At 37.4% G+C, this 15,097-nt stretch overlaps 1 protein-coding gene across 1 annotated transcript; it reads left to right on the top strand.

Moving 5' to 3' along the window:
* Window positions 1-3,657: 3,657 nt before the first annotated feature.
* On the top strand, window positions 3,658-14,802 carry LOC141648097 (uncharacterized). The gene is made up of 11 exons (XM_074456561.1): window positions 3,658-4,064; window positions 5,502-5,570; window positions 7,034-7,126; window positions 7,226-7,344; window positions 7,601-7,796; window positions 10,961-11,136; window positions 11,223-11,352; window positions 12,515-12,675; window positions 13,247-13,338; window positions 14,182-14,281; window positions 14,467-14,802. The coding sequence occupies exons 1-11, from the start codon at window positions 3,777-3,779 to the stop codon at window positions 14,510-14,512; spliced, it is 1,470 nt and encodes a 489-aa protein (XP_074312662.1). The 5' UTR covers window positions 3,658-3,776; the 3' UTR covers window positions 14,513-14,802.
* Window positions 14,803-15,097: the final 295 nt, after the last annotated feature.

Raw genomic sequence — 15,097 nt, forward strand, 5'->3', positions numbered from 1 at the left:
TAATGTTGCCCCCAAAGGAAAAAATGGTTCTAGAACGTTAGTATTGGTGTGACGGAGAAAAAGCAAGTTGTGATAAACTGCGCTACGGACAGCAAGTCGTGATACTATTTGATTGGTAATGTTTGGATTTTTATTAGATGATGTGTTGTCCAGAATGATGAGAGTAAAAGTGAGCTACCTTAGAAAGTTTTCATCAGAAAGATTTATATGTTGCACGATTACTTTGTTGGACCATTGACAGTAAATGTATGCAAGTTTGTGGTCATACAACAAAGATGTTTTACCAGCTCAACAATACCAGTAGATGTCATTCATCTTGCCTTTCATTCTTTGGCTCAAAAGGTACTGTCTTTTGGCAGCCGCAGCTGATTTATCCGCCAAATAACGTTTCTGAATAAGATCAGATAGAAGAACCCTTGATAATCTAGCACTTCTCTCTTGCTTTGCCCCAGCACCTGTGTCTTTATTTCTGGGGTTTAATCTATCTCCGCTTTGTCTTAGTTCAACTGGGTTGTCTTAATAACCTACAGATTCTTTAAATGATGTATGTTCTTAATTTTTAATAATATAGAATAGAATAAATGGGTTCATATGTAAAATAAATGTACAAATGATTTGGGAGATGCTGGAGTCGTCAATATTGCTTATCCTTTTTATATTCTTTGTGAGGATATTTCAATCAAAGTAAACAAATTATTAATGTGGTGGGGGTATTTATGGTGCCCTCAGATCCATGGTGATACCATGGATTTCCCCTGCATGCATGATGGTTATCCTACACCTGACAAAGAACATGCATGAAATTAACAAAGGATTCAAATATCTTTCCTTCTGTCTGTGTTTATATTTCTAAGCGTTTATCACCTTCCCTTGAGTTTATCACCTTTTGTGTAACCAGGGACCCTCTGCATATTACCAATTAAGTTAATGGTAAGGATACTGAAAGCAAAGGAGAGGTGGAGAGGGATAAGGAGAGGTGAGAGGTACAAATAGAAAGCAGTGAATAAGTGAACGTCAGTGAAGGTTATGGAGATGGAGAGATGGAGAGATGGAGAAAAACAAAATGGTGAATATGTGAACAGTTAAAGAGAGAGCGCGAGATAGAACGAGTTGGAGGGGCTGGATGAATATGTGTACAAATGAGGAGAGAGCAAGAGAGAGGGAGGAAATGAGGGGGCAGATAAAACGATGAATAACTGAATAAAATTGAATTATACGGAAATGGGGAGTAAATGAGTGGGGGAGGGAGGAAAACGAAGTGGGTGAATATGTAAATAAGAGAGAGTTGTTTGGATGATTTCTCTATTGATATATTAGTTATATAAAGTTAGATTAGTTTGAGTACAAGGTTGAACAAAATGTCTCAAGGATGCTTACGAACGTTAGTTTGTTAGAGTAAGAAATATGGTACTCCGTATTAAACACACTAACTTTTGGCTATTTAGCGATAATGTGCATTAATTTTCTTTGATATAAAAGAAAAGTTGTTATTTGCTTCAAAGTTGTAGTATATTTAAACACAAAATGTAGTACATAGTATTATATTCAAAAGTTGTTATTTGCTTAAGAGGTGGGAATAGATACATTAAGTACCCAAGTTCTGATCACATGACATGTACCGATATGCTTATCTATTTAGCTCAATACTGACCAGTGATGTCATCAGGCCAGGAAATAGCATACTTGATGCACTCGAAGTAATATCGGAAAAAGAAATCTTGTATTATATGGTTATATCACACTACATCTTATCCTACATGGGTCGTTTTGTGACATAGTCCCGTCTATATGTTTATTACAATTGGTATATTATATTATACAGTTATTATATTATATTTGATCCTTTCCCTCCTATTTACGTTAATTTGTTTCCGTTAGGTTAAGCTGCAAAAACATCATAATGAAATAATTGACATGAAGTTCAAAAATGGATTGCGAAATAAAGGGGTATGCATGAATGCATCTCTCTTATACAAATACAGCTTAGAGTATCAAGTTAGGAGCCTCTTTACATTTGACAGATTAATAATTTGTTCCAGTTGTAGTAAACTACAACTTCTTCCATCATTCATCACTTTCCAAGCTCAATGATTTGTATAGATGTTTTTTCCCTTTACAAAAAACAGGCCTATTTGTTCACCCATTTGCAATGAATATAAAAGGCATTCTCGGAAAAAAAAAAATGCTTCCTGAAAAGGAGGATTGACTGCCGATTAATTGTTTTCAACAACTTCTGTTGTCTTTTATTTTGGCGTATAAGGTTTCTGGTGGCGATTTATACCAAGCATGCATGTCAATAGCAGGGGCGGATCGATAGGCGATTGCTTTAATGGTTTTTAATAACTTCTATTGTCTTTTATTTGGATGTATTAGGTTCTCAGTGCTTGAATCATACAAAGATGATGAATTTGATGTTGAATGGGAGAAAGAGATTTAGGGATGGAGGTAGCAAAATTACGTTTACCAAATTTCACATCATGGCATTTGAACTAACAACTATTTATGTAATTCAAATTTAATTTTTAATCTTGGTGTTCAATTTTTAATGTAATTCAAACTTCAAGTCATTTAGTTGGATGTTCAATCTGTATTATATTCACGCTCACTCTAGATTATTGATAATGAATGCAAAATTTAAGCTTTTTCAAGCCATGATAGAAGATTTTTATTGTTTGCATCACAACTGCATCACTGGAAGAAAAGAACCCCGAGTCTGCAGTGGATCGATAATGCCCTTGATAAATGTGGACCTAACCTTTCACAGCAAACTTTCGATTCTATAGAGCAGATGAAATTTTTGCGTTGATTGGTCCCAAAATTACGTTCTGACCCCTTATTAGATACGATCCCAAAAATAGCGGCCTTAATTACGCGTTTCTTGTAGTGGCTTTTTGTACCCTCGCTACGTTAAATGAATAAAATTACGTTAATATAACTATCTTGGGGTACGGTGCGCGAAGCGCGCCGTACAACAACTAGTATATTTTAAAAAAGAAGTAACAATTACAAGGAGTACAAGTGTTAACTTTTCCCTCATCTCTTTTGTATCTTTATTCCCCTTCTGCTTTTAGATTTAACTATTCACCCGACACGAAGTTAACGGGTTAGAGTTAGGAGGTTGTAGCCCATTTAAGTAATTGGGTTGACACGGATACGACACAAAACTTAAATGTGTAGGGTTGGGATTAAGCTTTTTAGAAACGAACTCGACACAAATAACCCATTTATTTAAAAGTATCACAATATATTTGGGTTGAATCAATAATCCAACCAAACAATTTAAAAATAAGCATTTTTATACATCATTCTTGAGATAATAGGGGTATAAATCTTTGTTTATTTAATTGTGTTAAAAATGTCTTGCTAACACTTAAATGGGTTAAACAGGGCGGGTTGAGTTATAGAAATATTAAATGGGCTGGGTTAGAGTTAAGATAAGTGATCTGTTTATGTAATTGGATTGGGTTAGGGTTGGGGTAGTGGTGACCCATTTAAAGTTGACATGAACACGAATCCAATACAACCTGATATGTTTGTCAAGTCTAATTACAGCTTTACACTGGCTAAATAAGAGAGCATTTAAAAAAAACGTACTCTTTGAGTCTTTGTAGAGCATGACTAAACGGCCCGTGTATTACACGGGTAATAAAACTAGTTACAACTTACAAGCCCAAAATAATTGGAAGGAAATAACACAATTTTTGTAAAAAAATTACTCGTACAATACATACAATAATTTCTGAAAGCAGAAAAGAAAAAAGAAAAAGAAAGTAAAAATGGCTGCCACAGGATTGTGTTTTCTCGGACCGTCGCTAACCACCACCACAACCTCCGACCGAACCCTAGCACTGCCGTCGTTCTTCAATGGCGGCCTCAGTTTTCGCGCTAACACTAACTTTCTATCTCTTACTTCGCCGTCGCCGCCGCCTTGTTTTCGCCGGAGAATGAAATCGAGCCGGGTAATTGTGCGAGCACAGTCTTCGGATTATTACGCAACTCTCGGAGTTTCCAGGTCGTCTTCTGCTAAGGAGATTAAAGCAGCTTATCGCCGCTTAGCTCGCCAGGTGTAATTTCTTTTTTCTTTAAATTTAATTTCGTAATTTAGTAATAGTTTTATGAATTTTGAATTTAGGTTAAGTTGATTGAATTCGTTATTGTGTTGTGTGAATTGTGATAATGAGTAGAATTTGTGTGATAAGATGTAGGATTTGTAGTTTTAGTGTTGTGGTTGATTGAGGCGTTGTTTGAGCTAGGATTTTATTTGATTTTGATTTTAGGTTAGTTGATTGAGTTCGTTATTGCGTTGTGTGAAAATGAGTGTAATTTGTGTGGTACTAGTATGGTATAAGATTGGTGTTTCACTAATTTGAGTGAAGCGTAGTAGCGGAACTAGGATTCAAAGTTGTGTGAAAATGAGTGTAATTTGTGTGGTACGATATAAGATTGTTATTTTGAATGACGTGGTTGAGTGAGGCGTAGTAGCGGAGCTAGGATTTGTTGGGGCTAAATTGGTGAATGCAATAGTGTAACGTAGATTAATAAATCGAAAATTTTGAACCATAACGTTCAAAATTTTCATTGTTGGGGCCGATAGCCCTTGCTAGCTCTATGGCTCCACCGCTGGACACAGGATTCCGAAATAAGCATTGAGGAGCTGCACATTTTTGCGTCTTTTTTTTGGCTGTGTTCTAAAATGGTGAGGAAGTGTAGGCACATGTCTTCTCACGCTATTTCCCCCTTCAACCTTGAAGCTTAGCTAGTGATATTGTAAGGTAATAATCAAGTTTCTTTTCAATCTTGAAATAACCTTGGACATGGAAGATAATAGTTTAATAAGCTTGAGTGAGTTCAGATAAGGGAGTTAGATGGAGTTATTTGCAATTTACTTTTGCATTTTAGGGGTGACATTCATGATTGGTTTATTAATATTCTCTTACTTTTGTAATAAAAGCTATAGACTCATAGTGCAACATCATTCTACTTTATTTATAGAATATATCATGACTTAAACAAGTATTTGTGACGGGTCATGTTAGTTAGTAGTACTAGGGTGATGGACAGTAACATTGTGAATTTGTAATTTTGTGAGTTAACTTTGCAGATTTTTGAAATTGATTTAACTTTTCGTAGATTTTTGAAATTATGTGATGATCTGATCTGATAATCAAGGATTGTTAAGAAGAAAGATCAATGATTACTGTAAAGCTGTTTGATTGTCTTTGAACCATGAATTATGCTCCCTGAAAATTCAATGGAAGACAAATTGAGAGGAATGGACAGTGTTTGGGTTACCGTGATTTTCGTTGAACTTATCGGAGCAAGACGTTATTTGATTTTTGTCTTAGCCAGGAAACCCATCATTTCCTTAATTTACCCAGTTTTTTTGTTTCTTCGGTAGTTCTTAGTCTTGTTGTAGATATGAATATATGCTACTTCTATATATGCAGTAATTCTATAATTTTCTTAGCTTCTGATTTGTGGATTTTTACTTTTGATTCAAGTATCACCCTGATGTCAACAAGGAACCTGGGGCAACAGAGAAATTCAAGGAAATCAGTGCTGCTTACGAGGTATGTCTAAAAGTGATCGTATTGATCAGTGGCTCGGTGCGTATTGCTGATTCTTGAACGCTAAATAGAATTTTCATTGTTCTCCCTGTTTAAAACTAGTTACCATTCTGAGTTTCATATAACCTCAGGTTGTTGTGCTTTTTAGTCCACTTAGGTTTTCTAGGAAATGACCTTCATGGAAATGGAGTAGCAGTGTACATGTGGTTTGGGTAAAAAGTTGCTAGCTGACAGCTGCTGTGGCTGAGTGTGGAAAATTTAAATGTGTTGTTCAAAGTTCAAACTGTAGTCCTATCTTATATGTTCTGAAGAAGCATACATTGTCGGACTTTTCATCCAGGAAACATCTGAAACCACCTTTTTTGTTAATGGCTAAGTCGATGTGCATGAACATGTGATCCATCTTAAGAGTTAAGACTCCTTGAGAACATGACAAGAGAATGGAAAGCATTGGGAATTGGGGCAGTGTTGATGTCACTTGACGTCGCTTATTCACGTGTTGATTGTATATAAATATGGGTGTGAATCTACCATAGGGTCAGCATATGAAACGAAGCCTTTGTATTCAAGTTTTCTTGGTCGTATAAGGAAAGACTCAGTGAGTGGCACAATGGTAGCTCAGTGATTGTCAGTTCTTGTTGTAATCATTAACATGGTGAAAAGTTTTGCATTCATTTAATTGGTGGATAACAGTTTCTGTCACTATTTAATATTGTAATAATAATATGCCACTGATGTTTTATGCTGATTTGATGGAATATAGTGGCATCTTGGTTTTCAAGAAAGGACCAATCTGATATTTGTAGCTTTCCAATTGTTTACTAAGAATTTAGGTTATACAGTATTTATAAGGCCTCTTTCTTTGTTTCTGACAAATTGTTAATAGAAAGTTTTTTTCTTGTGTCGTCAGTTTGTATTTAATTTCACTATGTTCAGTTACCCTCTAACAAGACCTGAATGATATTGTTTGTGATGGGTGATCTGTCATTTTAGCTGTTGGGCTATTAACATTTAATTGCTAGCAATATTAGTGATTAAGTTTGCCATGATAGCTGTTATTAGGAATAAGTGTATCTGTAATTTATTTTTTCCTAAATTGGACGCTTATATGCAGTATCTAGTACTTCGAACATCTTTAGGGCTGTTTTTTTCTTTGTGGGAAGTATCATTGATATTTTGGATTGAAAATAGAGCTGGGAATCAATTTTGCTGTGAGTTTCTTCTAAGGGGTTGAATGTACTAGAAGAACCCAATGAAAGGGTGATTTGAGGCGTTGTCCTTGTAGAGAGTGAGTTCTAAAATTTTGGGCCAAGCTAATTCCGAGTAGTTCTCTGTACACTCTTCTCCTCTTGCTTTTAGATATAGGATTCTGCTGGATTTTGCCATCTGGGTATTGTGTGGATTTATTTATGACACTTCTAGAATATTCATATTGTGTTTCGAATACTGAGGTACAACACTGTCAGGTGCTATCAGATGACCAAAAGAGGGCTCTGTATGACCAGTATGGTGAAGCTGGTGTGAAGAGTGCTGTAGGTGGATCCGCTGGTGCTTATACGGTAATCCTTGTTGCTCTATGAGTCTTGTGACCTCTATATATCCTTTTGCATTCAGTATATTAACTGATTCATATTGTCATATTTTTATCCCTTAAACAGACCAATCCGTTTGATCTATTCGAGACTTTTTTTGGATCTAGTATGGGTGGTTTCTCTGGTGCTGACACGGGGTTCGGAACACGCCGTCGTACCACTGTTACAAAGGGTGAAGATATACGGTGAGTCTAGTACTGTTCTTATATAAATATCACAAGCTCATTACTGTCTTTATGTTTGCTGAAGAAGTTGTCTTTTGTCTTTTTGGTCTCTTTGCTTGTTTTAACTTTATAAGACCCTATGTTTTAGTTCCAGGATTATCCATTTTTGGATTATGTCAGCTTTAGAAGCTCATATGCATGAATGCATCACTTCTCAGATAGGTAACTTAGGTTATAGTTGATGATGTAATTGACTCCTGCTTTTAAAGTGTTACAGCTACGATATGACGTTGGAATTTTCTGAGGCGATATTTGGTGTGGAGAAAGATTTAGAGGTTTCACATCTGGAAACATGTGAGGTCTGTGCAGGAAGTGGAGCAAAAGTTGGTTCTAGGATGAGAATATGCTCGACTTGTGGAGGGAGGGGTCAAGTGATGCGAACTGAGCAGACACCGTTTGGAATGTTCTCCCAGGTTGGAAGTGTATTTTTCTATCTTATACTCCCGCTAACTCATTGGGATTGCCCCATTTTATTAAATACTACTCACATATATCAACAAATGGTGCAATCCCAAAGATTTGGAGGGAGTATTTATTTACTTAGATTTACAATTTTTGTCTCGATACTGAGTACTGACAGCCTGACATTACATTATTACAGTCCACACAATTCATATTTTATTAATAAATAAAGTTAAAGATACTTTTGCTTACTTGATTGAGAAATTTAAGTTAGCAATTAGTTGATACACAATATAACCTCATGGTTTCTTTATTTTAGCTAAGAACGTTAGTTGTGCTGTCATTTTTTTCTCCTACCCCATTATGTGCAACTGTGCAAGGGATTCAGGAGTCACTTAATTGTTTCCCTATCAAATAAATTTTGTTTGGAGAACTGGACAGAATACACTCTGGGACTCGGACTGTGTGTGTGTGTGTGTGTGGGGGGGGGGACACTTGGTTTATTAGCTGTATTGCCTGCGTTTTTGCTTTAAAAATAGTACTCCCTGTCCCTCCCATCCAATTTTTAAGGAAACATTAAAAAACTATTAAAGTACATCGTGGGTTCAAACATTAAAACAAACCTATGTTACTTAAGTTTCTAACTCTAAGGTTAAATCTAAATCCCTCCATCATTAACAACACCACCACTGCGGCCTTCCTCTACCGCCATGACCTGAACATCACCCACCACCGTGAACCCACCAATATCACCTTTATGTGCCTCTGACACCGGATCCACCTCAACTACAATCACACAACTTACCTACTCTCATCACGACCCTTCATAAAGACCATAACCATCAAACAACCTCACCATGTCCTCTCAAACACGACCCCACCCCAACCAGATCTGTTAAGGTGAGAGAAAGTTAATAGGGTAGACGAGGGAGAACCAGAGGGCGGTGGTGACAATGGAGATGGAGTGTGAGATCAACAATGACGGGATTGTGCGATGGAAGGCGCGGTGGGGATGTGAAATCGGTCGAGGGTGCGGTCGGCTATGAAGTAATACGTCGGCGGAGGGGGATTGGGCGTTTTATGGGTAACTGGGTAAATAAGAATGTAAAGATGAATAGATATCGGGCTTAATTATTGTAATCTATGTGATGTGTATCTTATAAGGATATTTGGTCATTTTAACACAAAAAGTTCACTGTAAAATGAAACTAATGAATTGAGAAGAACAACGTGGAGTTTCCCTAGGGAGGATTAGGTGTTTAATGGGAAAATAAGATGAATGTATACTGGGCTTAATTTTTGTAATCTATGTAATTGTGCATCTTTTTGAGGACAGTTGGGTCATTTTAACACAAAAAGTTTTCTAGAAAAGGAAACAAATGAAATGGGAAGTACAAAGTGGAGTTTCCCTAAATGGAAAATGGGAAGAACAAATTGGGTGGGAGGGAAAACGTATTTCCTTTGTTCTATGATTAAATAAACATGCTATGGCATCTAACAGGCTGGAAACTGATTGACTTTTATTAGCATCTATTGGTATGTATGTAGAAGGTGAACTTGTTGAAATTTAGTTATTTAGATAGCATTTCCAGCATGATTTAATCTGAGTCCCATTTATTACTCCCTTCTGACGTAGCTTCCATATTTCTTTTTTGGGTTGATTCACTAAAAGCTTACACATTCCATTTTAAGAAAATTCACTGAAAATGATCATCCCACCCCTTTCACAAGAGCACGCTAGACACCACCCATCCAACAAAATCTCACTATCAGACCACCAACATGGCCACACCACTCCACCCAACCAGGCTCGCCATAGAAACTTACCAAAACCACCTCTACATTCCATCAGACCCAGTGACCCACTGCCAGTCCACCGGAGCACACCACCCACCCCACCAGGCCCATCACTGAAATCCACTGCTTCATCCTAATAAACTCACCGCCAGACCCCGCTGGTCCATCCCAACACCCTGCCTCACCAGATCCATGTCTTTCACCAAATCAACCACTCTCACACCCCAAACTACCACACGTCGATGCTCGGACTCTTCAGTTGCCCCAGAGGATCCGGCGGACCCGACCCGGACATGGATTTCGTGTCCGACCCATCAGTGTGAAATCGGACCCTTGTCAGTGAATAATAAAAGAAATAATAATTTTGTTGAACACTTGAAGATAAAGGAGTAAGCAGAGGTTAAACGGATGAAGAAGGTTTAGCCATTAGACTCCAGGAGTAAATGATTTTGCATAGAAAATTGAAGCAGTGTTATCTAACGACATGTTATCTAAGTTTTTTTTTTTTTTTTTTTTTTTTTTTTTTTTTTGTAGGATAAGAAAACTAGATTGATAAGTAATATGTGTAGATATTTTTATAGTTCATAAATAAATATTAAAATATGTATAGATATTTTGATTATTTTAGAAAAATGCCGTGTCCAAAATAACTCATGGATCCTCGTAACCGAGTCCTTGATTTTAAGATTTCAAGGATCGGACACTCGGATCTGTGTCCGAGTCGGATCCTTGGGTCCGAGTCTGAGCATCATAGCGGCACACGCCACCCCAGATCCACCGTCCCGTAACCCAACCCTGCCCCAACCCAGTCCAAAACAACAAAATCATCTTCCCCTACTCCCAGAATCACAACTCTCATCCCAGAAAAGTGCTTCACAACACCAATATTCACCTCAACAACACCAGATCTACCAGGGGCAAACCTAAATACTGCCATCAACCTCACGACCATACACAACCAAGATCCTCAAGGGTGGGGATTTTGGGGCGATGGAGTTGGTTGTTGACAATAGGGCGGGGTTTTCGATTGTGGTGGGGGTATTCGAAGGTGAGTGGTGGGAGGTGTTCCGTTGGTTTTGAGGCTGGTATCGGGTGGATTTTGGTGAGCTATGGCCTGGGTGGGTGGGCATGGTGGGGTGAGAGCGAGTTAATTTGGCCGGTAGGTTATGCTTGTGGGCGAGGATCTGAAAAAGAAGATGGTTAGGTGAGGTTATTATGGTACTTTTGGATTATCCTTATACTTGGTGTCATTTGGAAAGTGGAAGCTTTCAGATAACTTTCATATACATATAGTATGCTACTATGCTTAAAATTTTACTTCATTCTTTTCTGTTGTTTTATTTTCTGGGATTAATGCCCTCTCTGGGGTTTAATTTAGGTGTCTGTGTGCCCAACTTGTGGTGGCAACGGTGAAGTTATCTCTGAAATTTGTCGGAAATGTGGTGGTGGTGGACGAGTTCGAGGTAAAAAAGATATCAAAGTAAAAATTCCTCCTGGGGTCAGCAAAGGTAGCATTCTTCGTGTTGTTGGGGAGGGTGATGCAGCTCCAAAAGGGTATGCCAGTGATTTCATGCTTTTTAAATTTCATTCAGCACCTTTCAATCTTGTTCTTAACTAATACCTATTCAAATATATGCCAGGGGCCCTCCCGGAGATCTTTTTGTTATTCTCGAAGTTAAAGAGATACCAGAAATTCAGAGAGATGGAATAAATCTTCTTTCTGCAATATCTATCGGCTACACGGATGCCATTCTGGGAACGATTGTGAAGGTAATAATAGATATTCATTTGGTTGAGTTGAATCAAGCCATATGTTACATATGCTAACACGTAGAAAAAGTTGGTTTCTTGGTTTGTGTCGCTCCTGGCTTGTAAGCTGAGCAGTGTTGATGATGAGTCAATTCTATCATTGCTAAATAATACTTCCTTTGTTTTATTTGATTGTATACAATTATCAATTTATGTGAGGAGAATTTTGAGAAGCTTACACAATCAAATGGAATAGAGGAAGTATAACTTGAAATCTGCCTGGAGCTGACCAAATTCCTGACAGAGAAAATTCAAGAAAGACCCCCAGTCCTAAAATATATGCCTTATTTTACGCTTAAGTATGACATCCGACTGTGAAGGAAGAACCTATTAGGCATTTGTGTGACCCTGGCAGCATGTTGAGGCACGAAGAATGTATATATATGTATAACTGACACCAAAGGACTACCTTCTACTTCTAGTACCCGACAACTTCAAATTCTCTCACTTATTTCTTCATTATTCCTGCCATAATTTTTAGGCTAAATTGATACAGTAGTACAGTACTACCATTTAGTACTCGACAACTTCAAATTGAATCACCTATTGTATACTCATTTTTACAAATTAATAACTAATTTAGGTTTTTCTTTGAAAAAATTTCTACCAATTACGAATCTTGTTATAGATTGATATATAAAATGAAGTAATGAACCATAGTCAAGTTTCTAAACTCTAAAGTAATATCCACGGGCCTTGTCATCCCCAAAGGTGCGCCTCACACTTTTCAAAATGAAGGCACCTTCTCTATACTAATTCACCCACTATAATTATTTAGGGAAAAAAAAGGTGTAAACGGAGCTGGGGTTCCTCACTTTCTATTGAGCCTAATATTTAGGATCTGAAATTTGAAAATTGGCCTCTCCTGCGTTCCTGCTTGCTTATGACTGGGACCCGTCTGGGACTATGCAAGGTGGATGCAGAGGGAGTACTCCATACGGAAGCACCTGTCGATGAATTTTTATTTACCATTCTGGATCTTAATTGTAAATTTTTATGCACGAGTCTCTGGTCCTAGAGCACTGGTTAATATTTATTTTTTTGGGAAGCACTGGTGCACCTGGGGACTTGAGTTTCATATATTTGCACGTATTTAGCAATTTCCAATTTCTTTATTTTGCAGGTTAAGACTGTTGAAGGGACTGTTGATTTGGCAGTTCCGCCAGGTACTCAGCCGGGAGATGTTCTTGTTCTTGCAAAGAAGGGTGTACCAAAATTGAACAAGCCTTCTATACGAGGCGACCACTTATTTACTGTAAAAGTCACTATACCTAAACGCATTAGGTGAGCACAATAATTCTCCCATTTTGCTTCACGTGTTCATGCTTGGTAGCTTTAAGCCTTAATTTAAATTATTTGTTAATTTTTTTTATCTGTGTTTCAGCTGATAACTTCCACACTCCGCAATTTTATCTTTGCATATGTATGTTTAGCAAAAAAGAGTAGATTGCTTTTATATGGAATTATTGAGCCTTGTAACCAGAAGTATATGTGGTGGCTAATGCTTTTAGTCGAACTCGGAAAGCGAGTTCAGCAACCAAATTATCCAGATTCTGCTTGTAGCTACAACATACTCCCTCCATTCATCTATATTGTCACCCTTTGACTTTAATAGTCAACTTTGGCCATCATTTACTCATAATATATAATAATTACAACTTCTTTTGGAAAGATCGTATGAAGATAGTTGTTTTGATAAACAGACGAGACACGTTTGTTTTGACATTATACCTTTACATATATTTGGAGAGATTAATGGTCGAGTTTTAATGTCAAAAGAGAGAAATATAAATGTGATGGAGGTAGTACCATTTAGCTGTACAAAGGCTCATTTTGACGTGGTTTATGTTTTCAGCACTCGAGAACGTGAGTTGCTCGTAGAGCTTGCTTCCCTTGGTACCACAAAAAGTGCTCGTACACGCACCCGTCCTCAGCCTGGACCAGCAGGTGAGCACTGTCTACTGATATTTTGTTGAAAAGATGGAGATTTTCTTTCATATTATTATGTTAACACTGCGATACGCGTGTTCTCGTTTCTTGCCATTTTGTTTGTTACTCTCTCCATCTTATTTATATCGTCCCATATTCCTTTTTGTCCATCCCAAAATTATTACTCTTTTAAAAGGTGAACTTTATATACCAGCCATAGTTAAGTAACACTTTTATTTAAATGGGGACGAATAGTAACCATAGTTTTAAGTCCCTGGGTGATAATGGTATTTCAGGACTAACTTTGTGCTAAACCTTGGGTAATATTGATGAATAAGGGGGTGAACACCTGAGGCAAAGATGTTTCATAAGCTAGCGAATAATTTTTGTTATTTTACGGATGCCTGATAATTATTCACTTGTATTGTGCTTGGTTTTGCTGATGAGTAGAGCTGTCTATCTAAATCTAACATATCCTATTTGTGCTTAGACGAGTTAGGAAAACTATTACTTATGGCTAGACTGGCCTTTGACAGCATTTCTGAACAAGGTTGGTATATCGGGTTTTGGACATCCTTCAACATATCATAGTCGCCATTGAGATGATGTCCCAATCTTGAAGAATGTCTCCAGTGGCAAATGTAGACAAATTACTTTGCAAGGTCCCTGAACTTGTTTTAGATATATTATTATGCAAAACCTCCACAATTAATTTCTTTAAGCAAAAACCGTGGGCGATATACACAGTTTTTTTAGTTGTTAGCTGTTGGTGTCCTGGGATCCCCAACGTGTTATGTGGATTGTGGAATGATCCCCTCCTATTCCGTCGTTCAAATAGTTCATTATTTTTTTTGTACGAAGGTGAAATAGTGGAGACTCCAGCATCAAATACAGAAACTGAAGGGAGCGAAGAGTCAGGAGACCAGGTTGATCCGTGGAAGAAACTGAAGGATTTTGCTGGGTAAGTCGAACATTGTTTGCTCCTTTTCCCTTTTATTTTTTTTCCAATGGCTTTGGCAATCTTTTTTAGCTTGCTCGAAAAGGCAACTATTGTATGTTCTTTTGTGAGCATGCTCTATCAAACAAAGGTGACGGTAGGTCGTTTATGTATCCTTCATATATTTACCTCGTGTAATGATGTTACAGGTCTGTGGCGAATGGTGCTCTGAAATGGCTCAAAGACAATCTATAATTTAGATGTCACCACCTTCTAATTCCAACAGTTCTTGTTATTGGCAAGTATTTTGAATTGCCTCAGCAGAGCAGTGGAGAAAGAAAGCAGATTTGGTTTAGCTTTTACCAAAGCGGTTGTATCTCGAGAGTAATTAATTATTCAATTCTTTTTGCACTTTGTAAATGCATCTTCACACTTGAGCAAGGCCCGTGTATTTATATTACATTGTATAATGAGCAAATGTAGGCAGCATGTATTTCACCAACTCATATTTTCCCCATTTTAACCAAGAGTTGGTAATTTTTTGTGAGGTAGAGTTATAATTTGCATCACGTTTAGCACACCTCTAGTATAGTAATTTTGGTTACATATTTTCGGCTTTTTACGCCCCAAATAATGTACTTAAAGAAAAGAGAGTAATTTTCGTAGCAGTACATTTATTTATTGATGAACTGGTGTGCAACTATTCTGGAGATGTATGTTGAAACAAACTTGGGGGGTGAATCCCAGTGTTGTTGACTACAGATGATAATACAATGTCTAATGTGATACTTGGAATCAGTCTTTACGACTTTGTTTGGCTAAAAGTAGAAGAGCTATAAG

This window comes from Silene latifolia, chromosome 3 (assembly GCF_048544455.1).
Source record: "Silene latifolia isolate original U9 population chromosome 3, ASM4854445v1, whole genome shotgun sequence".
Classification (NCBI taxonomy): domain Eukaryota; kingdom Viridiplantae; phylum Streptophyta; class Magnoliopsida; order Caryophyllales; family Caryophyllaceae; genus Silene; species Silene latifolia.

Excerpts from the sequence above, each read along its gene's own strand:
- LOC141648097 (XM_074456561.1), top strand. The coding sequence starts at position 3,777 with ATGGCTGCCACAGGATTGTGTTTTCTCGGACCGTCGCTAACCACCACC. Across the intron at positions 7,127-7,225 it reads GATCCGCTGGTGCTTATACG|ACCAATCCGTTTGATCTATT; the intron begins GTAATCCTTGTT and ends TCCCTTAAACAG. Across the intron at positions 13,339-14,181 it reads TCCTCAGCCTGGACCAGCAG|GTGAAATAGTGGAGACTCCA; the intron begins GTGAGCACTGTC and ends TTTTGTACGAAG.